The sequence below is a fragment of the Molossus molossus genome, unplaced genomic scaffold, assembly GCF_014108415.1.
Source record: "Molossus molossus isolate mMolMol1 unplaced genomic scaffold, mMolMol1.p scaffold_m16_p_10, whole genome shotgun sequence".
NCBI classification, from domain to species: Eukaryota; Metazoa; Chordata; class Mammalia; order Chiroptera; family Molossidae; genus Molossus; species Molossus molossus.
The window spans coordinates 53,865,814-53,892,524 of NW_023425345.1; the positions used below are offsets into that span (position 1 = coordinate 53,865,814).

Genomic DNA, 26,711 nt, shown 5'->3' on the forward strand with positions numbered 1-26,711 from the left:
AGCTCTGTTGATGTCATATTTTCAGAGTTCATAATTTTCAAAAGTCCATCTGAGTTGTTTTGTAACAATTGCTTTGTGTTTCTTTAAGCATCACAAAATATTGTCTCTTAAAAGAATCTAAACTTGGTAAGATAGCCTGATTATAATTTTAATTAAGAGTTTGATAAATGATCTTAATCAAACTTTTTTCAAATGCGCCAATATTCTGAATAATTTATAATGATTTTTAAAAATTAAAAATTACCTACTCTTTAAAATTAAGCACTTCACTATTTTCAATACATATTATTGACACATATTTAGCACATGCATATTTAATTTTCCTTCCAAAGGTAATTTTTACTTTGTATTTAATTTTTAAATACTGAGCAATTTAAAAAATAAAGTTTCAATATACAATTTATAATTTTAATGTAATTTCATTCTAAAGTAAGGAGTTATAAAAAAGCTTTTATAAAAACAAACAATATCAAGTAGTTACAAATTTAATTATGTTAAACTTGTGATTAAAAATGTGGACACCTTCAGAAGTATGTTGTTAAAAAAAATCTATCCTATGAAGTGAATTATTAAACATAATTTTAAAGGTTTCATGTGCAAAAATATTTGTCTCAGAAAAAAACACTCGGTTGAACACTGTACTCTGAGGTTCATATTGAACTCTAAGTATTAAGAAGATTAAGTGATTCTCCGAACATCAGTGAGAAGTGTGTAGAAGATGGAGGTCACCCTTTGAAAGAAGATCTCTGTGACCTGTATAAATAGGAGCCCCACAAACACTTCCAACAAGCATAGGTCAGCATAGGGTCATGGCTCCCGGCCCTCCGGACCACTGTTCACCCAGAGGAGTGTGCTCACCGCGTTAATCTCTCGTCCTTTAGTTCCAGGTCTGCCACTGTGATGAGCTGATCCAGCTTGAATTTGGTGTCAATAATTTCTGCATCTCGAGGAGAGTATGTGCCACCTTCTTTCTGCCTCTGGCGAATTCTAAAATAAGTTTAGTAAAGTCCAAGATGGGAATATCATGGAAAGCATAAGGAATTAGGTTTAGTTTCCTTTTTTAAGTAAAGACATTAGTCAAATCATGTCTTTGCTGGGATCACGCCTCTGAATATACTGAACATTTATAGCTACTCAATTTTTTTTCAGTTTTAATTCTGCAGAACCTATTCTACTAATATTTTTAACATGTTATTTCGTTGAAGTTTCTAATTAAATGAGAATTAGTTGATCAAGGCCTGAGCCACAGCATATTTAAAATATAGAGCAAATGAGACTGTCTCTGTCTTGTATCTCCTCCCCTCCAGCTGTTTCATAGATTTGTCACAAATAAGAAATATGCCAAAGTGGAAATAGCTCATTGCTATCAGCACCAGTGCTAAAAGACAATGCTCTATTGTTTTTACATACAAAAGCACTTTTACATACATGAAAATACATTAAAAATGTGTTTTGAACTATCGTATTGACTTTTAGAAAATATTGTGAGGTATATATTATCTTTATTTGCAATCAGAAAACTCAGGTTCAAAAAATAAAAGTCACATGAATCTAAGAATCAAATTAAAATATTTTTATTTTAAGTTATTTACATGCTTATTTTTCTATGACACAGTGTGGTATATTACAAAGTACTATTTAGCTATTTTATATAACTTTTATACTTCAAACATGTATGATTTATTATAAGTTATGCATTGCAGATGATGTAGGAAGCATAAAATATTGTCCTTGTCCTCAACAACACTACAATTTTGGATCTAAATTTAGAAAAAGCATACAAAGAGAAAAAAGATTCAAATTATAATTCATAAGACAGTAACTAATTAGTTATGAAATGTTATGTAAGTGACTACAACTCTTATTATTTAGAGGAAGTAAAGAGGTGGAATTTGACTTGGGTGGTTCAGAATGAGGAGGAGAAAGCACATTTTGACTGAACAAAACCAGAGTTGTACTGTCTAAGGAATGTTTAGGTAAGAATAGACCCATTTGGCTAAAGAGACGTAGGGAAATTGTAGGAAATAAGGGAGAACCATTTCCTGCTCAAATAAGGAGTTCATCCTATAAGGACATGAGAAGTCAAAAAAGATTTTGGAGAAAGGAAAAAATATAAATATGGCTGATGTGTGCCCCCTTAGAGACAATGCCCACATCCTACACAATATATCTTTTAAGTGCCTAGAATAATGACTTTCTTTCAACATCTGGCTGAATCTGAGAACAACAGTATGTGGTACAAGAAAGATATCTTTTTCAAGAGCCTTTCAAATTATCCATCAAAATGATTTAAGAGATTCAAGATGAAACAGTTCATGCGTGGAATTCAGAATAGAGAATGGCGTTCTTCATGTAAAATAAAAATAGAACCTAGTGAATTATTTAGGAAATTAGTAGATTGGATATTTTTTGTAAATGTAGGGTCTCTTTAACTTGGAAATCTACTTTATGAAAATAAGTTTTAGGATCATATTTAAGATTTCCCCTGAAGTTCTGTAAACAACAGGAAGACTAAGACATGAATACGGAGAATTTGAAGAACACTTAGAAAATGTAGTGCAGACATGTTGATAAAGTAAATATAAGAAAGGGGCCCAGTATGGAAAGAAGTTGGATAGCTTTAGTGTTACACTTACTGTACAAGTATCTGTTCTGTATAAACTTTAAATTAAATCTATCAGTTATAAATTATTCAAAATTATATTGAAAGCCTGGTGTCTTCTGCTTTTGTGTTACTACTTGATTGTCTCTCAGCTCTAAATCCACTCTTCTTTGCCCTGCTTGGTGATATTGGAGCCAGACGCTGTAACATTTCTCCTTTGCTGGCTAATGACGCTAAGATTTGTCAATAGAGGACACCAGCATGACCCTGCAAGGCTACCGGGACAGGGAGACACTTTCCTTGTGGGTTCACATTGAAATAATATTATCCATTGTGGGAGCCCAGTAGCCCACCTGGATGAGTTCTAGTTGCCTCTTAAGTGCATGCTCCAGCTTATCCATGATATCCAGCGAGAGCTGTCTGCTTCTACAGAACAATTCAGCCTGCCTACCATCTAACAATGATGGGCATCTTCTAAAGAACAGCTCCAGCCTCTTCCCTCTGTCATATTTCTTTTCCCACTGATAGGTAACAGGAGGCATGTGCTTGCCGTAGCCACTCCCTTTCAGCCTTGGGAGTGGGACTTTTCCAGTTCTCAGTTCCTTTATTGTCCTTTCTTCCTCACCCTAGAGTCAGCATCTGCTTTGCTGCACTTACTACTTCTGGACCCCTTGGGGTGCTCTCACCCTTTGGTAGTTCACTATTTCTACTAGTTAATATTCTTTTCATTAAACACGTCCCATGCAGGTAACTGTGGCGGCTTCTGTCTCCTGATTGGACTGTGACTGAATAATGCTCACAAAGCATACTAGGAATGTAAGCACACATAATTCTTACCTTGCAAATGCAAAAATAGCTGTTCCAAGAAGAATGATTGAGAGGATACACAAAGTGACTGAAAGAATAATTTCCACAGTTCTTTCTGAAAGTCCTTCACCTGAAGAGGACAAAGTATAACAGTATCATTACTTATCATTACATAATATATCTGGGATCTCAAAACAGAGAAAAATATTATCAAGAATGCTGATCAAGAATGCTAATAAAATGTTCAAATTTGTTTGTTCTTCTTCTCCTAAATCTTTTAACTCTAGGGCTTAATCCCTTAATCCTTGGACCTCTTCTTTTTTCTATCTAAACTCACTCCCTTGGTGAGCCCATCCAGCCTCATGGCTTCAATTTTCATTTATATGAATTGACTACTTAATTGTTATGTATAGAACTTACTTATATAATGACCTGTATCCTAGATGTGTAATTAAAATTAAGAACTCAGTGTTTCCAAAGCTAAACTCCTGTTCTGCCCTTCTTTCAAATGCATCCCTCCACCTCTAGATGACGGCCACTTCCTTGTCCAGTGGCTAAGGCCCAAAACCTTAGAATCACATTTGACTCTTCCTTAGGATACATCCAAAATCTTTGAGGAGCCCTGGCCAGTTTGGCTCAGCGGTTAGAGCGTCGGCCTGCAGTCCGGAGAGACCCGGGTTTGGTTCCCGCTATGGGCACGTACCTCGGTTGCAGTTTGTCCCCGGCCCTGGTTGGTCGTGCGGGTGGCAGCCACTTGATGTGTCCCTTCACGTCAGTGTTCCTCTCTCTCTCTTCCTCTCTCTCCCTCCCACTCTATCTAAACAAAAAACGAAAAAATGTCCTCTGGTGAGGATAAAAAAAAAATCTTTGAGGAGATCCTGTTGGCTTTATCTTCAAATTATATACTCTTTTCACTAAAAGAAACTAGGAAAACTTGGAAGATAATTTCAAAAAGTGTGGGTAGGGAACAAATGGAATTCACATATCTAATGGAGCAAGAAAACTAAGATTTCAAAAACTAATGATATAAGAATTAAAGATCCTCTCGAAGAGGTTCCTACTGGTCCAAGAGGGAACAATTTAAACTTTATAATAAATAAAAACTGGAATTAATTGAAATAGAGTCAACATATAGAAATCCATATGTTCTAATATTATTCAATAAAAGAAAAAATAAACAAAAAATACTAATTTGTAGATATTGGTTATAGCTGTACAACCATTTCCTTACTCTAAAAATTTGTAATCAAAGGGAGAAATTTTGGCATTCTTTTTGTCTTTCTCATATGAACTGTAATTTGTGAATTTACAATGGTTCTAGTTAAGGAGATAAAGCTCTTCATTAGAGGATAATTCTATTTAATAACCAAGGAAGAAATAATAGAATTAGAAATATACAATGTTACATTCCTAATGAAATAAGTGATTCAGGTAACGATCATAAATGCATCTCTAAATGATTAAGAGTAAGATTGATAGGAAATTGGATATTTAGAGAACAAAAAAATAATATAATACCCTGCAGATTATATGCTAGTTATAAGAAGGGAAAAAACAACTTCCCAATGAAGGGTTATGCCGTCACTACTATTTAACTTACTCGTCAATTTAACATCACTGAAAATGTGACAACAAGATATTATACTCCTTCTGATGTGAGGTATTTTGATCTAGACAGCAACATTTTTGAAGTATCCCTGCAAAAATGATTGATTGTGAATATTCAAACCTTTGATCTTTTTATTAATTTATAAGAAAGTACTGAAAGGAGGAAAAAATAAATGATGCCAAGTAAAAGTAATCTGACAAATTCAGAATATAGGACCTTTTGCAAAACAACTAGTCTGGTTGCTTCAATGAGTTTATGTCACAGAGAATAAAAGCGGGGGAAGAGAAGTCTCTCCTGGATTACAAGAGGCTAAGAGACCCAGCAATCAGAGATAATGTGTGAACCTTTTATTTTGATCTTTTCTTTTTTAATCCTCATCCAAGGACATTTTTTGTTAAGATAGAGTAGGAGGGAGAGAGAGGAAAAGAGAGAGAGAAACATCGACGTGAAAGGGACACACTGAGTGGTTGCCACCCACACGACCAACCAGGGCCGGGGACAAACCGCAGCCGAGGTATTCGCCCCTAGAGGGAACCAAACCCGGGTCTCTCTGAACCGCAGGCCGACACTCCAACCGCTGAGCCAAACCAGCCAGGGCTATTTTGATGTTGATTTAAACAAACTATAAAGAAAAATATCAGAGGATAATTTGAAAATATATATTATTATATAAAATAAAGAATTTGTTGTTCATTTCATTTACTGTGACAATAGGATATATAGGTACTTACTAGAGAAACATGGCAAAGTATTTCAGAGTGGAATATAATTCCTTCTGAAATTTACTTTAAATAGTTCAGAAGTAAAACAACAAATGCATAAATGAAACAATATTAAAAATTATTCAATTTATTTAGTAAGTTTTGAGGGGTTTACTAGACTCTTCAAAACTTCTGCCCTGGCCGGTTTGGCTCAGCGGTTAGAGCGTTGGCCTGCGGTCCGGAGAGACCCGGGTTCGGTTCCTGCTAAGGGCATGTACCTCGGTTGCAGTTTGTCCCCGGCCCTGGTTGGTCGTGCGGGTGGCAGCCACTCGATGTGTCCCTTTCACGTCGATGTTTCTCTCTCTGTCTCTCTCTCCCTCCCACTCTATCTGTACAAAAAATGGAAAAATGTCCTCAGGTGAGGACAAAAAAAAACAACAAACAAAAAAAAACTTCTGTGTATGCTCTGTTCACTTCTTGTAATCTCTGCTGCTAGCTTCCCAATGCAGGCTACCATCCTGTGTTATGTGAATTATTATATGGACACCCAAATCTCCCTGTATCCACCCTTGTCTTCTTTCCATCTATTTTCAACATAATATCAAGAATTATCTTTTTAAAACATTACCTCTTTACTTGTAATCCTCCTTTCTAACAGAGAGAAGCCAAAGGCCTTCCAGTAGACTATTTGACCTGGTCTCAAATTAAATTTTTTTTTTAACCCTGACCTGAGGATATTTTTCAATGATTTCCAGAGAGGGGGGTGGGGGGGGGGAGACAGAGAGAGAGAGAGATCAGTGTGAGAGAGACATATTGATTGGTTGTCTCCTGCAGGCCCCTAAGCAGGGCTGGGGACCAAACAGCAACTTAGATACATGCCCTTGACTAGAATTGAACCCGAGTCTCTTTGGTCTGTGGGCTGAAGCTCTAACCCCTGAGCCAAACTGGCCAGGTCATGGCCTGGTTCCTAAGTAACTCTCTGGTTCCCTGTTACCTCTGACTCCCCATCCAATCTCTACCTTGTTTCCTCCTCTGGGGCTAGACTGGCCTCCTTGTTCCTGGAACACACTAAGTCACTCTTGACGTAGGGCTTTTGCACCAGCTTCTTCCTCTGCCTGGAAAGATATCTCCCTTGTATATCTGCCTGGAGGGCCATTTTATCACCTTCAAGGGTTTGCTTCTCAGTGAGGCCTACCCTGACCACCTCTTATTCATGTATAGGTGCCTCCAAAATTCATGCATCGAAGCTCTAAACCCCAGTGAAAATCCATTTAGAGTAAAAAAGTAATTACATTTAAATGAGGTCATATGTGTTGGGCCTAATCCAACAGGCCCGATAGGATTAGTATCCTTAGAAGAGGTAGGAAGAGGCTGTTTTCCTCCCTCTGTAGGCACGAGCTAAGGGACGGCCATGTGAGGAAGTGAGAAGGAGGCCTTCACGAGCCAGGACGAGCCTCATCACCAGACACCAAATTGATTACAACCTCAACCTTGAACTTCTAGCCTCTAGAACTGTGGGAAAATAATTGTTTGCTGTTTAAGCCACCCAGCCTACGGTATCATGTTATGGCAAACCAAACAAACTAAGATACCACCATTTAAAATTGAAAGATACAACTAGCTCACTTCCTGCCTCCTCTCTTCTACGTCTTCTGCACACTGTTCTACTCTTTCTTTTCTCAATCACCCTTCAATTTACTTATAACTCATTTATTATCCTTATTGTTCATTACCTGTCTGGAATGTAAGCTCTCTGAGGATAGGGGTCTTTATTTTATTCAAAACTGCATTTCAAGTACTGAGAATAGTACCAGGCACATAATAAATGTTCAATAAATATTTGCTAAATTTACTAATGAATAAAAATATTGATTTTGGAATAGATATCAACATGTTTCAGGTTGGAGATCAGGCATTGAACGAACTAAGATACAAATTATTAATCATTTACTTTAGACAACTACAAATTAGAATTAGAATAAATTTTAGTTTATAAGATTTGTAACTTTACTGTAAAAAAGTATTAAAGTCAAGTAACAAAATAGGTTAGCTGTCTGCAAAATATGCAGGGATCAATGTTTCATATTTTCCCCTGGATTATTGTTTATGAAATGTTAACAATATAAAAGGGTTCCAGTGGCTATTCTGCGTGGTAGAGATAAACAAACATTGGATCTTAAAGAGTTATCAGAGTCTCATGGTCCTCTAGAATCACCAGCAAAATACAGAAGACACTGAAGCGGCCAGTAGCTCCTAAAGTATTTCAGATACACCTTTTTTATACAGTAAAATATGAATGGTTTGTTCGATGAATTTTCACATGCTGACTCTTAATTGGCTGTGCTTGGAAAAGGAAACGTGGGGATGAATAAAGAATCTTTATCAGGTAATATTGAATCACTGGACCTTAGAACCCAGTGGGGGGAAAATGATTTCATAGACCACAAAAATTTATTTTCAGATTAGATTACCATTTCAAAGCACTAGCCAAGTGAAGTGGGGAAATGACATATAATGTATTAATAAACTATATGTAATCCCTGAGGCGCATGTATTACAAAAGGACCATTAGAAAAGGACAAAATGTGGCATGATTGTGAGGACGAATTCTGATTTATTGCTATGCATGTACACAGAAAGCATTACCAGTACAGAATGAAGACACTTCTATAAATCATTTCATAGAACATGGAATCCTTTCACCTAAAAATATAAACATGAATCGTTTTGGAATAAGCACAAGTTATTTCCTCACTAGACTTAAAATTGTATAAAAGGTCACATTAAATTATGTTGTATTTGCATAATAAAATGTACTACTGTAATTAAGTAAATCATAATTATAAAGTGCTAATTAAGTTTTCATCAGTATTATCTTTTGATTGAAATTATAATTATTTAAACTCAGCATATGGATTTGATTAAGTCAGTTTTATATCTATAAGAAGCTTAAGTTAAAGGGGTTATAAAGCTTATAAACTTTATAGTATCTAGCTCTTGATATAGGTGCATATTACATGAGCTTTTTATTAATATTGTTATTAATCTTAACAGAAAATAATTTCTTTTAACAGTACTTAAATATAAAGAGTTCTTATCCTTTGGCTTAGTCATCCTGGATATTCTAGCACTGCACAAAAATCTACTGAAAGTCACTCAATTTTATAATTCAAGAAGTATAAATTAAAATAACCTAGGCAAATGTTATTTTCATATGTCAGATTGGCAAGATATTAAAAGTAGATAATAATAGTGGTTTCCAGGGTGTGGGATAAGTCACACTTATTCATTGCTAAAAAAAATTTTAAGAAAAGGATTTATTGTATCTTAATGTGTAAAAATAAAGCATACTCCTGTGAATGTTAACTTCAAGAGCTGTAAGAAGAAAATGAAGAGAGAACAGCTAAAAATAGTTTTAAATGTTGAGAAGAGAAACAGCGAGAATAGGAAGTCTGGGAACAGAACCACCACCAATAGTAATGAAATTGAAAGCTCCTGGGGCACTTAATGATTTTTAGGCAATGTAGTAACAGTGGTTACAAGCACAGCATGGACTGAAATCACGCTGCCTGGGACTAAAAGCTGGTGCTGTGACTTCCTAGCTCTGTAATCTTGGTCAGGTTGCTTAAAGAGCCAGCTTCAGACTTCTTACCAATACATAGATGATATCTATATGTCAGAGATCACGTATTCTAGGGTTCTAGGGTTGTTGTGAAGAATACCTGAAGTTATATATAAAAACTCTCAGAAAACACTTGGCACATAAAGAATGTTTAGTATTTTTATGAATAAACATGTATCATATCCCAGTTATTTTGTGAGATAGGAGTTATGGTTCTCATTTTGGAAATGAGATTTCAGAAGTTAATTTTTTTAAGTAATTAACCAAAGGTCAAATAAATCTTCATATGCCCAAAGTGCCTGAAATATGCCTGTCTAACCACAGCCTTTATGAGGTCCACCCCACATTCCTACTAACTCTTTAACAAAATAAAACTTACCCCTATATCTCTGGTGTTTTGGAGGCAAGTGATTCTTTTGCTGCAAAAGTACATAGAGACTCTTCCCTATTTGTTTCTAAGTGAGAGTATTGGAACTTTTCATTGTTAGCTTAGTAATTAAACAAGAAGTGTTATGACAGAAGAAAATCACAGAAGGCCTTTGCCATGGGGTTGAAGGTTTCATCTTGTTCAGCTTTAATGAAGCCTTGTAAGGTGCGGAAAGGAGTGTGTGGTTTTCAAATCACAGGAATCCTCTATAATTAAACCTTGCAATCAAAACATTGCCTACAAGCAGTTTCCATAAACGGATGTGCCTATGGAGATTTTTAAAAAGAGTTTAAGAGGGATTCTTGTGAATTTTGTTAATAAAAATGCTAATGTTCAATCCTGAGTGGAAAAAAACAAAAACAAATACATTGTCAGAATTTCTTTAGGATTAAAATAATGGTGCATGTCATTTCCTGTGTTTATTCTCCCAGGCCATAAAGATTTTCTTAAGTGCAAACTCCTCTTATCTTTATCCAGCCAAGCTCTGCCCGGTTCCTTCTCACTTGTACTGTTGTTAGTTCCTTTCACGAAAAAACTTTTTAGTCTATCAGTCTGTGGTGATTCTTTTGTCCATAATTTTAGCTTCTGAATAGTATCTCTGAGAGTTACAACCACTATCAAAATAGTTTGTCTTGGAAGTATATGCTCTGTACAAATTTACCAACACAGCCTTGCAAAGTCTCCTAAATCCTGAAGATTTTACTGATGGGCAACTCAGCTTGAAGATCATTGTCTGTGGTGTGCAAAATGCCAGTGAATAAACATATATCTACTGGTGGTAAGATGACCTAAATGGGACCTATATTTCTTTCACTGAAGCCTGGAATCACATACACACAAAAGGCTTTAGGAGGCATGTTAGAATGCTGAGAGCCACTAGCCCATTGCAAATGCTATTATGTATCCCAATACATGACAGATTTGAGAGAAAAAGAACACGGACATCTTTTGTGATCTTATGATGACATTAGGGATATTATATCAGTGTATTTTATTATTTGCTTGCCCCCATTCTTACAGCCATGAAACTATTTTTGCCATTGGCTATCAACGATTGCAGAAATGGTCAACTTTATTTCCTTTTTGAGTCCTACTGGATCTTCCTTGGCAATGCTATTTTCCTGAAAACTTGTATGACTCGATGGCCTTTTATAATGTCAAATCATGGACCTGGGCCATTTCTGGAGGGTGATCTTTGGTGCCTGGCCCCTCAGAGTGAATCTGATCTCCATAAAAACATAACATCCAATAGAAAATGGATGTGAGGACAGAAATTGATGGTGTTACATCCATTAACCATCAAAGTGATTGAACTGCTTTGCCAGTTAGTCATCAAGGAATTCCAGTCTAAAGGTGCACTCCATATTCCAAATCTGAACATCTCGTTTTACCACAACCGAGGGTTGCACTCCTTGTAATTTCCTCTATTTCTGCCTGTCACTGTTGTACAAGCCATAAATGATTAGATAGCAGAACTCCATGTGGCCAATCCAGAGTAAGCATTACAGAGCAAGAGCCTATTTGTTATAAAGCCGCTATCTATCAGAGGAGATGCCATGGAAGACCACTCTAAGTAGGAGCCTGAAAAGCTGTCCTCATGTCATCGGTCTATAAAAAAAGTATATGAACTCTGAGAAATTATCTGATTATAGATTCATGAAACCCTTCATTGTCACTCCCCTTCTAGACTCCTGCTCTTACCAGGGCACATAAACATCAGTACCTAGACGAGTGGGGTGGAGGTCATTCTGATTCCAAAAAGGAACTAAGAATCAACCGTGTATTTGTTATTTTCTAGAGTTAATGATTGTAGTCTATTCCTTAGTCTGTGAGATAAAGAAAGAAAGAAAAAAAAAGACAATTGCTGAGGACAACCTTGAGAATACCTATGGCCAAACTGTGGGAGAAGCCCATCCTTGGCCAGAGGGAAGCCATTTGCTCTATCGGAGGAATCATGTCCCTGTGTACCATGGTCCCTGTGGCTTGAGGCTTGGCTTTCCCCCTCTTTATGACTTTAATATCTCAACTTGGACTCCCAGATAACTGACTGAATGTGTTGTCCTCACATCAATAAGCCAGAGAAAGATAAATATCATATGATCTCACTTATATGTGGAACCTACTGAACAAAATAAACTGATGAACAAAATAGAATCAGAGGCATGGATACATGGTCCAGACTGCATGGTGACAGCCAGGGCGGCGCGGGGTGGGGTGGGGGGCCCTGGGTGGATGTGTGTAAAGCGGGGGCTGGAATGGAGGACATCTGTAATAGTGTCAACAGTAAGTTAAAAAATAAGATAAAAAAATAAAATAAATAACTATATAAAATTTTTAAAAAATAACCTGTATGAAATCAACAAGCTAGGAGAGAGAGAGCACATAACCAACCCCACAGCACAGCAAGGTGGTCTCTTTCCAGCACCTGCTCCTGCCATTTTCGTAAGACCTATGAGCTATTCATTTTGTCTCTTTCATTCCATCAGTAAACACTCCAGGACCACTAGTTAGTGGTGGTAATGGTCTCCGAGTGCTATAATCTTGAGAAAATTATGTTGATGCCCTCAAGGCATTTACTGGGGTGGTGTCATTGTGTGATAAAATCATCTATCAAATGAAGAAACACTCCACACAATTTCAATATTGCAAGTCTAATCAGCCAGTTTAGAAATGATTAACATATTGGGCACAGTTAGTCAAACCAGTAATTTTATGAGATTAGAGAGAATAGCCAAAGAAATTTGTTATTCCTTTATAAACATCCATGTAGCAAATCACATGCCCCTTTATTTCTTCAAGATCCAAAGTTGTATTAACGGAGTGGAGGCTGCAGAAACTGGCTTTCTAAACAATTAATGCTTAAAAACCTGGTGAGAATTTCTTACTGAAAATGGTAGAACAATTTATCTTCTTCTAGCGATAACTCTCACTGCAATCTACTGCAGCTCATGGTATACTGTGTATCTAAGCAACTTACAAAATTCCACATTGTCAAAGCTTGTCACAGGGGAAATTGAAAGTGGTGATCCACTCAGAGAAATTCTGAGGATATAAGTTCTCCTAAGAAGGTTAATTTCTTTTTTTTTTTATAGTTTTTAAATATGTTTTTATTGATTTTTTAGAGAGAAAAAAAGGAAGAGGGAGAGATAGAGACGTCCATGTGAGAGAGAAACATCCATTGGCTGCCTCCTGCACGCCCCCTACTGGGGATCAAGTCCAAAACCCAGGCATGTGCCCTGACTGGGAATCGAACCAGGACCTCACAGTCCATGGGACAATGCTCGATCCACTGAGCCACATGGTTGGTCGGAAGTTTATTTTTAAAGTTTTTGAATATTGCTTATTAAGTTATTAAGTATTAATAACTTATTAAGTAAATAAGTTATTAAGTATTCAAAAATTTTGTAACTATAAAATATCAATGCCTTTACATATGTTGCTTTACTTAATTCTTTCAAGGTGAATACTTTCATCACCATTTTCCAAATAAAGAAACTGAGGTTGATAGAAATTACATTATTTTCTCAAGTGGAAGAGCCTAAATTTGAATCCATGTCTAAACCCTGTATTGGTGGTGTAATTGCTATCAAATCTGTGCTAGAGTCCTGGCCCAGCCACTCACTCACTCAATATGGGCGTTGGTTTCCCGTCTTTGACATGGAGGTAACATTAGCACCTGACAGGGTCTCAGCCTCAGCACTTCTGACGTTATGGGTCAGAGAGTCTTTGCTGAGGGGCTGTCCTCTGCACTGTGGGGTGTTCAGCGGTACTTTTGTTTCTGCCCCCTGGATGCCAGTAGTTCAGCCCCCACAGTTGTAACAACCAAAAATGGCTCCAGACATTCTGAAATGTCCCTTGAAGAGTAAAAGTACTTTGGTTGTGAACCAGTGATCTAAAATAAAGGATAGTTGTGAAGAGTTCATCAGTTAATGCATACCCAGAGCCTAAAAGTGTGTCTGACATAGAATATTTAGTGTTAGATAATGGTAATGACAAAGTAGAAGAGGAGGAGGAAGAAGAAACAGAGGAGGAGGAGAAAAATATACTTGGAGCTGACTAAATCATATTAGTGTTTTATTCAGGCCTGATTGGGTTGATACAATTTTTAAAAACCCATGAGTTGATTAGAAAGAAAAGAAAATTAAAGAGGACTGTAAGTTTCTATTTTTGGGGGGGATTATTTCAGAAAAATTGCCATCAGCCTTTTTTTTTTTTAATTAGGTAAAACTGTTCTACTGTAAGGTTATATATTAAATAGCCAAATAAATATTTACTTAGTATAATGTTAGTACACATCAGCATAGAACTGATACCATTTCAAAAGTAGGTCCAGATATGAATGAATGGAACATCCACCTATTAATAGAATATTATAAAATACTTTTTTCCTTAATCAGGTTAATTAACCTTGAAATGAATTTATACTTGAGAACATTCAGTCATGGATGAATACATTTACTAATGAATGTTACACTGCAATTAGCATGTTGAGATTATGAAAGTAACCTACAAAATATGTCTTACCTAAAGTCTTAACAGGGTCAGAGTAATCAGAGTCAGTAAATTGTCCCATGACATTTGTGGCTCTAAATTTAAATCTAAAATATAGGAAAAAAATTAAAAATCAACAATTTGCATGGCATATGATATTTTTCTATAAACAGTTTAGCAAATAGCTATTTAAAATAAACATTTTTATTCAAGATAAAATGAATTTACAAGATGAAAACTTGGAATTGAATTACCATCAAGACAAATATATACTATCTTTATGTGAGATGAATAATTACCCTAGACATAGACCTCAGGAATTTCATGAGAGAATGACTAAGAATTTGGGCAGACTCATGAACGGTCAGCAGCTAAAATGAAGCAGATTACCTCCTTCACAGATATGTGTGGATGAAACAATTTAGTCTCTGTAAAAGTGTGTTGCACAAGCATTCTTTATAAATATAAAGCATAATAACTGGTGTACTTTGACCACCTTTGAAAATACCAGTGAACCAGATTTAGAATTGTCATATAGAACTCATCTTGTTCGTATGCACACAATTAAGAACAAAGTTTCTTAATTCTGTGTGTGCACAGCTGTACTTTTAATTCCTATGCTTTTATGACATATGAAATAGAAAATGGGTGCAGAAGAGAATCAATCTTAAAAATCACTATGTGATTCTGACATCCTCCAAGACAACTAAAATACTTTATTTAAAACTATAAACATTCAGGCTTTTAAAAATATAAAACCAACTTATATTAATAAGTTGCAATGTATAATTTAAACACTACTATTCTCAAAATTCTAAATTCTTATGATTCTATTGATTATATGAAGAGTCTGCTTTGGATTTGAATACATATTAAACTTTGTGTCAAAACTGTCATATGTATAATGATTAAATTTCAGGCAATAACCTTGGAATCAAAGTAACTGTACTTAATAATAGATAACAGAGCATTTTTTAACTTCTTTAATTTTTTCCAATTCTAATTTGGCCTGGGACATTTATAAAGAATTTAATAATGTTTTAATTAGCTGGCAAGATGAGACTAGATGCATTTTTCAAATTTAGTAGTAAAAATTATATTTTGAAAATAAAATAATTTAAGAATTTTAAACAGCTGTCTGTCACTTTATGACAAAAATAATAGTCAATTTAATAGAAAAAATCAATTTAGCAAAGAAATTAACAAAGCCAGATATCAGCAGTGATTTTTAATATGATAATCAATTGTTAGAATCTACAAAATAACAAATATTGAAGTGAATTGTAAAGATTTCAGCCCTGGCCAGTTTGGCTCAGTGGTTAGAGTGTTGGCCTGCGGTCCATAGAGACCTGGGTTTGGTTCCCGCTAAGGGCATGTACCTCGGTTGCAGTTTGTCCCCGGCCCTGTTTGGGGTCGTGTGGGTGGCAACCAGTCGATGTGTCCCTTTCACGTCAATGTTTCTCTCTCTCTCTCTCTCTCCCTCCCATTCTGTCTGAACAAAACAAAACAACAACAACAAAAAGGAAAAATGTCCTCAGGTGAGAATTAAAAAAGAAAAAAAATATTTCAATCACTCATTCAGATGTTTGGTGGTATAAAGAGCATAAAATTATTTCTATGAATGAGATAAATCAAAGCCATCGTTCTTAACCAAAAGAGTATGTTAGTGTTCCTAAAAACCTGCATATTAGCATGCACAGCAAAACAATGAGTGAAAGACACAAAATATTATACATTAGTCACATTATCCTTACAGAAAGAATTATCCTACCTATATTGTCCCAGTACACATTTTTCATATTGACCTTATGTCCCTTATCAGATCAAATCAAAATTACGTTTAGATTTGCCTGCTTTTCCTATAGAACTGTATGTCTGTGGAATGTGAGGACAATCTTTCATTGATCTTTATATTCCTAGGGCCTAAAAAATCAGGTCATAATATATGATGGATACCCACTGCTTACTGGAAAGATAAAAGGATAGGTGGATGGATGGATGAAAGATGTCAACCACATGCTAACACGATGCATGGCAGGTACAAACTACACTTACAAGTATTGCTTTTTTGGCTTTAGAGGTCCATTGCAAATTTTGTCTTCATTGCCAGGAATCATACATGCATGATCAGCACCTATGATGTAGATTTCTTCATTGCTACTGAACTTTGTCTTTCCTTCTATACATGGAGGGTTAGGAAAGCCTTCATTTGTAAAATATGGCCTTGGTTTATTAAAATAAGCATCATACCACTTTGTTACATTTCCATCATGTTGAGCTATTTTCAGAAAAAAAAGAATGATGATTACAAATAACATATACCTGGACTTTCACATTTATAAAGGGTGTTTTTACAATTGCATGAGGAAATTCTGGATGAAGTATCTCTCACTCTACAAACTACCAGGGATGATTGAGCTGATTTACCTGGATAAGCAGCTAGAGAAAAAAACATCCCTCAGTCAAGGTAACTGATGTTCACACATCCAAAGAAGCTACCAAGACTCCATCTTGTCAAAGTCAAAACAATCCTACTAGCATATGGAATAAACAAATCACATATTTTAACTCTGCTTTCTCTTATTTTTATAAAAATGTTAGGCATAAATAAATGATTAGTATAGTTAATGATAATATTGACAATCTATTAAGCTCAAGAGTTGTGTGATAATAAAAAATTAACTTATATCACTAATTTTGAAATAAAATTTTTATACCCTTCAAAGTGATTCATACTTTACAATTTAATAGGATAAATTAATGTTTGATGATACCTCCGGCTTCTGCTACAAGCACCTGTACATTTTTGATAGGCCCATGATCATCACTGTAGTAACATATTGGCATTCTGATTGTAATTGTTGTTGAAGTTACAAGCAATTTTCCTGTGGCATCATAAATAGGGGTTGGTTTGGTTTTTGGCCGTGCTGGAGCTATAAACAAAGAAGTATCACAATTGATTTTTTTTGTTTCTGAAGAGAAGAAATAAGCATTTTAAACATTTATTTCATGCAGGTAATTTACAGATAAAGTGATGATAAACATAAAGAACAAATGAAACAGAGTTTTATTTATTTATTTTGTTAATACCCACCCAAGGATATTTTTTCCATTGATTTTTAGAGAGAGTGGAAGGCAGGGAGGGAGAGGGAGTGATGGGGTGGAGAGAGAGAGAGAAAGAGGGAGGGAGGGATAGAGACATCCATGTGATAGGGACAAAATGATTGCTTGCCTCCTATATGCACTCCAACCAGGGCCAGGGATTGAATCTGCAACTCAAGCGTGTGCCCTTGACCAGGACTTGAACCCACAACCCTTCAGTCTGTGTGCCAATGCTCTAACCACTGAGAAACACCAGCCAAGGCCAGAGTTTTATTTTGACACAGCAAATATTAGGCAATTATTATCTCCTGATGGTATAATTACATATTTAAGACTTAACTCAAAATAATGAGACTCGGGTATAATTTTTGGACATCTGACTTATCTTCACATATTAAATTCAAATTATATATACTATCATTCACATACAATTTTAAAACATGCATTAAATCATACTACTATTTTAGATTTTTTTCTTCTGCTTTTACTTCTTTTAGCTAGTTTACTGATTTCTATTCTAGTCATACCAGCCCCTCCCCCTCCCCTACGTTAGCCATGCCAAACATCCTTTTATTTCTGTGGAAGAGATTTCCAAGAGTAGGTTTTCTGGAACAAAAGATATATGTATTTTTAACTTTAATAGATATTGCCAGAATAATTTCTAAAAGTGCCCTGATAATTCACATTTCCCATCCATGCATACAAATATCTCCAAAATCAATATTTACAGAAGCTCTGTTTAATTTCATCTTATAGCTATATATACCAGCTGTTTGAGCAACAGTAAGCTGCTTAATCAAACTTCAATCTCCATATGTATTAAATCTTTTTAAAAAGTCTTTCAATAATGCTATAAAATTGGCAATATTATTTCCATTTTACACATGAGAAAATGGCCTAATGTCACATGGCTATAAAAGGGAACCAAATATTTTTGACTTGATCCTTTAGCTCATCCTTCTGAGAGGTACCGGCTATGATATTAGATGACAAGCAAGTGTATTGGGGAAAATATCGTTGAAGAGTAAAGAGACAGCGAGCAGGAATAGCTGGTAAGAGCCTTTGGACCACAGATCACAGGTGGACACCTGTGAAGGGGGGAAGGGAGGAAGAATTCAGCAGGAAGAGCCTCGGGCTTCAGGAGTTCTTAGAAGCTCTCAGCTAGGCCACTGAGGAGTCCCCAAGGAAAGGCTTCCAGTGAGAGAATCTGGCATTAGATATTACCATCCAACTTTACATTATCTGTCAAATGCAAATTTAACGAGACTACTATTAATTCAATGTCACTCTACATGACTAACAATATCATTTATGTTACTGAAGAAAAATTGATTTCTCTGGGACTCCACCTTTGCCATCAGCACTCATATAAGTTCTCTGGATAACTGGTCCTGAGTCTATCTGCTCTATCTAAGGAGAGGAAAGTCAGAATTAATCATCTTTACCTGGGATGACCGAAGCATCTCAAATGGGGATTTTTTTTACTAAAGAATTCATATAGTGTATTAATTATTAACTGCATATCTATGTCTGCCAATGGATAACAGAGATTGAGATAATATGATGTAAGCTCTTCTTTATGAAGTCATTTTAAAATTACTGATTTTTGAAGACTTTTTGTATTTATATATTCTAATTTAATTTATCAATTAAAGGCAAATAATTATCCCAGCAGATGTGGCTCAGTGGATTGAGCATCGTCCCATGGACGGAGAGGTCCCAGTTTGATTCCCTGTTAGGATACAGGCCCAGGTGTGGGCTTGATCCTCAGTGAGGGGCATGCAGGAGTAGCCGATTGATGTTTCTCTCTCACATTGATGTTTCTATCTCTCCCTTCCTCTCACTCTAAAAAATCAATAAGAATATATATTTTTAAAAGCAAATAATGAACACGTATGTATAGCATTGCAATTATGTAAAGTACCCATTGATAGCAAGATAAAATTTATCAGCTTCATCTTATAGTAAATATTTCTTAGTCTTGATAGTACTAGTTTCCAGGCACTGTCCAAAGGGTTTTTCAAAGATTATCTCTTTTAATCCTCACAACGATCTATGAAGTAGGAAGTGTGGTAGTATTATCTCCACTATACAGGCTTACAGAGGTTAAGAAACTTGCCCAAAGTCAAATAGACATCGAGTGGCCAATCCAGAATGCAATCTCAGCAGTTTGACCATAGACTCAGCCTAGAGCTGTCTTTTAATCACTATCCTCTGCTGTCCTTGCGGAAGACTGAGAAAAGTTACATTTTGCTTTAAAGAGAGAAACAACAGGTACTGGAATTCTAATAAAGATTCATACACTTTTTTGTTTTATTTTTTAGCTCTCTGCAGGTTTTTACAGCTTTTTAGAGTGATGACACATTTACACGCGTGTTTTCAATCTCAGGAAGAGAAGGCACCTTGAATCCCTGAATGGCCCTAAATTCTTAACAATGTTTTCAAGTTTTTGTGGCTTTGGTGGGGTGTCGTTGCTCCAAATTTTAGTTATATTTTCACTATAAACTACCTGTCAGATTAATGAATTGATAGATCAGAATCTTTATAGTCAGAATCATAAAGCTGAATATATGGCAGTTCAGTAAACATTATTTGATTAACTGAAAAGAACCTGACTTTCAATATTAACAAAGATTATTTAAGAAATCTAATTAAAACTAGGTGACTTCTAGTCATGGATAATTTAAAGAATGAGTTTTGTCTTCAATAAAATTAAAAAACAAAATAATGGGCTATAAAATTTGTGTCAGAAACGTTTAAAGTTAAAAAAAAGAGATATAAGAAAAACAGCAAGTGGGCATTATTTTTATTTAACATGGTAATTTGAATCATTATTTGAGCATTTTAATTTTAGCTTTAATTAAGCCTACATTATTACTAAAATATGCTTACTATATGCATATGTGCCATTAAAAGCTTGACTACATCCTGAACTCTAATACAGAATTCAAATTATAATTACTGTTTGATTAAGACAACAGCATCTGTAGAATGGCAGCTTGTGTATGTACCTTTAATATCCATGGTTATTCTCATCTGAACCTTTGGTCCTGCACCAGCACTATTGATCGCATAAACCTAAAACAAAGAAACAACTTGTTACTATTTTCAAATTATTGCTTGTGTGTACATATAACTGATTATGGTTGTATGTAGTTTTAAAATGATTCTTCTTTTAGAAACAATTGCATAGAGTCTATTCATTATGTTTTTCTTGTACTCACTTAAATGCATATTACATAAGGAGGAAGAACATTAACACTGAGTAATTCTTAAAACTCATCTTATGTCACTAAGCCCTGAGAACAAAGGCTGGGTGACCTAAACAGACCGATCACAAAGACTAGGAAAGGACAGAGGCTTCAGTTGGAACCTGTAGGAGGAATAGAAAAGAAAGCCTCTTCCTGTACTCTCTCTTCGTCTCCTCTAACATCTGTTCCTCCTCTCTGTAGCTAGGTAACTGGCTTTCTGTAAATCCATATTCAAGATCCTCTTTTTCCTTTCTCTGAAATGAAATCCTATTCCTTCAGCCTCCCAGTTTTCCTGCATTAAATCATCCCTCTGAAAGTTGCCCTTTATGCCCTTCTTCACCCCTGCCCCAAAGTATCTGACGCTATAACCTGCATAATGCAGCGTGTGCACATAAAGCATTCCCATTTGTATGTGCAGAGGGTGATTTACACAGATGCGAGTCCTTTCAATTAACTGTGTGCTTAGGAAACAGTAGATACAGAATCTTCTTTTATTCACATCATATTGCTATATAAAACAGAGACCATGTTCTTGGCCAGTTTCATTGTACTTGATAAAGAAAATTCAGAATATAATGTGCTTATTGAAATTAATTTGTTTATAGATTAGTGACTCACACTCCATACTACAGATGCTTTGACTGGATTAAAATTATTGTGATGTAAGTGATATGGTAGTTATGGTAAATAAACCAAGCCATCAAAATGTGGTTTAGAATATATTTTAAAATACTTACTAAAGTTTGTAAATTTACAAAAGTATCCACAACAAAAATGATATTATGTAGTGCTTCATTATTGTTATTTCTTTATGATACAACCTGACATTTAAGTGAAATAATAAATGACGACTTGGACAGTGCTCCTCAATTGCATTGTGGAAATAAGTCACTTAGAAACCTTGCTAAATGAATATTTGCAGATTTTGATTCAGCAGATGAGGACAGACTAAAGTTATACATTTCTAACAAACTCTCAGAAGTTGAGGATGCTGTAAATTCCACTTTGTGACCAATCAAAATAATAAACTATGAGTTTATTTTCTATTTTTCTTTATTTTCTATTTTTTTCTTGTATTCACAATAGGCAAAACTGATAGCACATTCACTACTTGCCAGAACTATAACACTCATAACATCACTATTAAAAATTATTATTCCTATTACTAATTTTTAAGATAAAGAAAATACAATACAGATTTAAGGAAACTGACCAGACACAGAAAATAGCAAAGTCAGGATGTGAACCAAGGTCAGTTTATTCTCTTAACCACCATTCTCTCTAATACAGCTTTCATAATGGTAGTCTATTTAATGACACATGCAACAAGAATCCTAGCAAAAAATATAAGATATTATATTATTTTATTATATTATATATATAAGAACTATAATAAGATATAAAGTAAGGGAATATATATACACACATAGATATGGTATATGGTATATATATACCATATATCTCTATAAATACATATATAAACATATATATGTATATATATACACACATAAAAATCATTAATGATAGTATTCTGATAATTAAAAAGAGTTGGTAGGAGGATTAGTTGGTAAGCTAAGATTTAGGATGAATTCTATGTTGCTTAAAAGATGATTTTCTGAATCAGATAATTGTATTTGAAAATTGCAAGACATGCTACAAAAATCATCAAAGAATGAAACAAATAATGTGTGTATGTGTCTGTATATGCACATGAACTCATGTACATGCTTACTTTCCAAAATGGATAATGTGGAATTAAAATATAAAAATCACACAACAGTTTTCCATTTGGCAGAATTATCTCTTTTTTTTTTTTAATTTTTTATTTATTTTTTTTGTTACAGATATTTTACCTTTTTTACCCCATTGGCACCCCCTTCCCCACCCCCACCCCGCCCCATCCCCGGCTTAGTTGTCCAAGTCCATTGGTCATGCATACATGCATATAAGTTCTGTGGTTTATCTCTTCCCCCCCCCACCCCCTCTTATGAGGGATGTCAGTCTGTGCCCTACTTCCATGTCAGAATTATCTCTCTATATAGTACTGCTTTTTTACTTTTTTTTTACTTTTACTTTTTTGTTTGTTTGTTTTATCCTCACCCGAGGACATTCTTCCATTTTTTGTTCAGATAGAGCAGGAGGGAGAGAGAGGAAGAGAGAGAGAGAGAAACATCGATGTGAAGGGACACATCGAGTGGCTGTCACCCGCACGACCAACCAGGGCCGGGGACAAACTGCAACCGAGGTACATGCCCTTAGCGGGAACCGAACCCGGGTCTCTCTGTACCGCAGGCCGACGCTCTAACCGCTGAGCCAAACCGGCCAGGGCTGCTTTTTTTACTTTTAACGTGCATTTCCTTTCTTCTTTATTTTATTTCTACACTTCTACTATAATCATACAAATGTTTTAATCATCTACATAGTTTCACAGGACTTGCTGTATTATAATAGAAAATTAACAATTTCATTTCTCTAAATCTATTTTTTTGTTGACATGTCTTAAACAATCCCACAGAAAGATATGAAAACTGCAGTGTGTGCATGAGCTTAAGTCTTTTTGAATGCCGAGTTGGTAAACTAACTTTGTAAAACAGGCACATAACTAAAAGTTATGAACACTTACACTGATGTTGTACGTATGTCCACCTTTGAGTCCCTCTAACATTGCAATGACGGATGTGTCTGTTTTCTGGATAATACTGAGGTTGTGGATCTGGACAGCACTAGGATCATCTTCTCGGTAAACCAAAGCTTGATATACTTGGATATTTCCATTGGGTTGAGAAGGAGGAAGAAATGTTAACTGAAATTTTGTAACTTCATCTGGTATCTTCTGAAATGTCATGTTGTTAGGTGGATCCTTAGGGACTAAAATAAAATATTTAGTAATTAAATTTTCAAAAAATATGTTCTTTTTGATCTCCATATAAAACGTATTCATTCAAATATCTGTTTATAAGGATATTACACAGATTATTTAAACCATAGGAATTATAGAAACGAGCAAAATGGTTGATGCCCTGTGAAATCATTGGCATTTTATGTTACAGAAACCACACTTCTGATCCAGTTTATTGACTTATATATTTTTCTTACTTATTTAGCTTGATATATGCATTTATTTTTTACAGAACACATTTCTATGACTATTTGAATTTAATTCAAAATAATAATAAAGACTCACAGGAAGTTGCAAAAATCATACACAGTCCCAAGTAACCTTCCCCTAGCTTTCCCCAGTGGTGACATCTTATATAACTGTAGTTTAATATCAAACCTAGAAACCAACATTGGTACAATGCTGTTAACAAGACTATAGACAATGTTCAAATTTAACCATTTTTTATGCTTTCTTATATGCAGTTTTATGCAACTCAATCCAAATATTGATTTCTATAAGCATTACCAGAAACAAAGTACAGAGCAATTCCATCACCATAAAGGAAGTTCCTCCTGCTATCCCTTTGTATTTGCCCTCCATGCCTCCCCACAACACTAATCATTCTGCGTCTCCAGAGTTTGTCATTTTGAGAAACACAGTGCATAATGATTGTGAGGCTCATCAGAGTTGTTGCATACATCATCAGTTCATTCTTTTTCCTTGCTGAGTAGTATTCCCTTATATGGATGTACCAGATTTGTTTATCATAGAAAACCATTTGGGTGGGTTTCAGTTGTTTTGTTAATACTAATAAATCTACATTTACATACAGATGTTTGCATGAACACAAGTTTTCAACTCTTCGAAATATATGCCCAAGAGTGTAATTGCTGGATCAAGTGGAAAGTGCATGGTAGGTTTTATATAAGATTATCAAACTATTTTACAATGTGACTATACGCTTTTATATTTCCACTAGAAATGTATGAGAAATTCAGTCTTTCTGCATCTTTGCCAGTTTTTGGTATTCTCACTATTTTAAAAATTATTATTTTATCTATTCTAATAGATGCATAGTGATATCTCATTGTGGTTTTAATTTGCATTTTCCTAATAAGTAATGATATTGAAAATCTATCATATCATGAGTTTATTTTTCAGTCATGTGTCTTCTTTGGTGAAATACCTTTTGTCAGTTTTCTAATTGGATTTGTTAAGTGTTGACTTTTAAGAGTTCTTTATATAGTCTAGATATTCCAGTTTTAATTTTGATAAAAGTTGAGCATATCACTAGCTAAGTGCCAATAAATTATTGTGAAAGAAAATGAGATATATGAGGATAAAATTATTTTATGAATATAGTTCATAATAAAAATATATTTTATGAACTAGTGCTTGCTATACTCCATAATTAGTATTCTTTATAAATGACTGATTGAATGAATATATCTATTTTGATCAAACTAAAATGGATATATTCTTCCATTCTAAGTAAAAAATTTCCATGAAGAAGGCTGTTAATAGTAGTTCAGGGACAAGCTTTATTTTCTTGCAAACATCTTTAGAGATAGTGCCCCGTGGCAGGCAAAAATAAGTACATATATAACAGTGAGAAAGAAAGAGAAAATCAGATAACACGTAATTGTGCCAAATATCACATTTTAAGTGCAAAAATGCATAGCTAAAATAAAGCTTACATTGGTTCAATGCACATTTTCACAGCATTGGCTTTTAAACATTTTTTAGGATACATAAGAAATACTTTGCATATATTATTTTACAAGAGATCTTTCTCAAAAATAAGATCAGGTTGAAAGTTCGAAGAGTGTAATAATTCTCTAAGTGATAGAAGAACTTCCTATTCTGCAAATATATTTAGTTTTACATCTAAAATGAAACTTTTCTATGTCTAGTAAAGATGTAGTAAACGACAATATCCTTGGAAGAGGTAGCACATTAAGATTCACAATTAATGCTTCATGGCATGAATGTGAGTAAGTGCAGCAGCACCTCTCTGCATACGTAGGTCGGCTGAGGGAGAAGTGCAACAAGTACAATAAGAAAATAGAGACCTGGGGTGTACATCGCAGCAAAATAGAAACAAGTATATTTTAGAGTTTAGAGAATAAGATGTAACTTTGGATTTAGAACCATAACAATAAACAATGCAGTAGAAAACATAATAAAAAACTAACTAAAAATTATTTTTACCTCCTATACTTACCTTACAGATAGAAACAAATAAACTAGAACAACACATCCCTTCATGTGCTCTTTCCAAAGATATATCTGGTGGCAAAGAACATCAGGAGTCTGAAGGAGGATGGGGTAAGCGAGTTCTGGGAAGTTGACTTTCCACATTTAATTCTTATTGGTTACAATCTTATTATTCATTCAGACCCTGTTCATAGGAACTTGAGGAAATCTGTATGGATTCTGACATTTATCAAATAGATTATATAATAAAACATGTCACTTAACTAAGTGAAGAAAACAAATATGGTAAATGTGACTTGGATTCTAATTTTGAATTGCAGATTATTTAATAATAAAGTATTATCACTTTAATGTGCATTTAAGTCATGAGACAGAAATAATTAAAATGGAGTTTTAGGTGAAGTATTTTTGGCTATAGACAATTGGGAAAATCATCTCTTTAGCAAGGTAACAATTTCTAAAACATTTAGTGTTTAAATAAAGGCAAAGAACATATAATTGGGTTATCATTAATTTAGTTTTATATTTACAAAGATTGGTTATTTGAAGTAATTCCACTTTGCCTCAAAAATAGAAAGCTTCACATTAGTCAATCACCATGAGTCATTGAATTTTATATTTATGTGCTTTAAATTTTTTTTGTTAACACATACCCTTTTTAGGGTAGGATGTGAGAAACTGTAAGAAAGATGCCTAAGTCAGTTTCTAGCAATGATGAAGACTATGCCTTACCTGATTCCAAAGTAGTAACAATCACTTCAGCACTCGACTTTCCTTCTATGTATGCAGCACTAACATTTCCCGTGAATGCAGTAATCACCACAGAGTACTTTGTGAATATTTTTAAATCTTTAATTTCTATGGTTTTATTCTCTTCATTTGACTTGATTAAGGAAATATTAAATTCATCACTATCTACCTATAGGAAAAAAATAGCAAATAATTAAAGGAAGTAGCATTTGAGATAAAAATCACTAAAATAGAATAATACAGAACTACAT

At 34.7% G+C, this 26,711-nt stretch overlaps 1 protein-coding gene across 1 annotated transcript in view; it reads right to left on the bottom strand.

The window, feature by feature from the left end:
• The window catches only part of PTPRQ (protein tyrosine phosphatase receptor type Q), a 213,784-nt gene that overhangs the window by 38,319 nt on the left and 148,754 nt on the right, over nt 1-26,711 (bottom strand). The window contains exons 28-35 of the mRNA XM_036252356.1: nt 26,443-26,629; nt 23,236-23,480; nt 20,373-20,439; nt 17,034-17,192; nt 16,315-16,537; nt 14,293-14,366; nt 3,440-3,539; nt 859-987 (exon numbers count right to left, since the gene is read on the bottom strand). Of these exons, the coding sequence (XP_036108249.1) occupies nt 859-987; nt 3,440-3,539; nt 14,293-14,366; nt 16,315-16,537; nt 17,034-17,192; nt 20,373-20,439; nt 23,236-23,480; nt 26,443-26,629 (1,184 nt within the window). The remainder of the gene's footprint in view (nt 1-858; nt 988-3,439; nt 3,540-14,292; nt 14,367-16,314; nt 16,538-17,033; nt 17,193-20,372; nt 20,440-23,235; nt 23,481-26,442; nt 26,630-26,711) is intronic.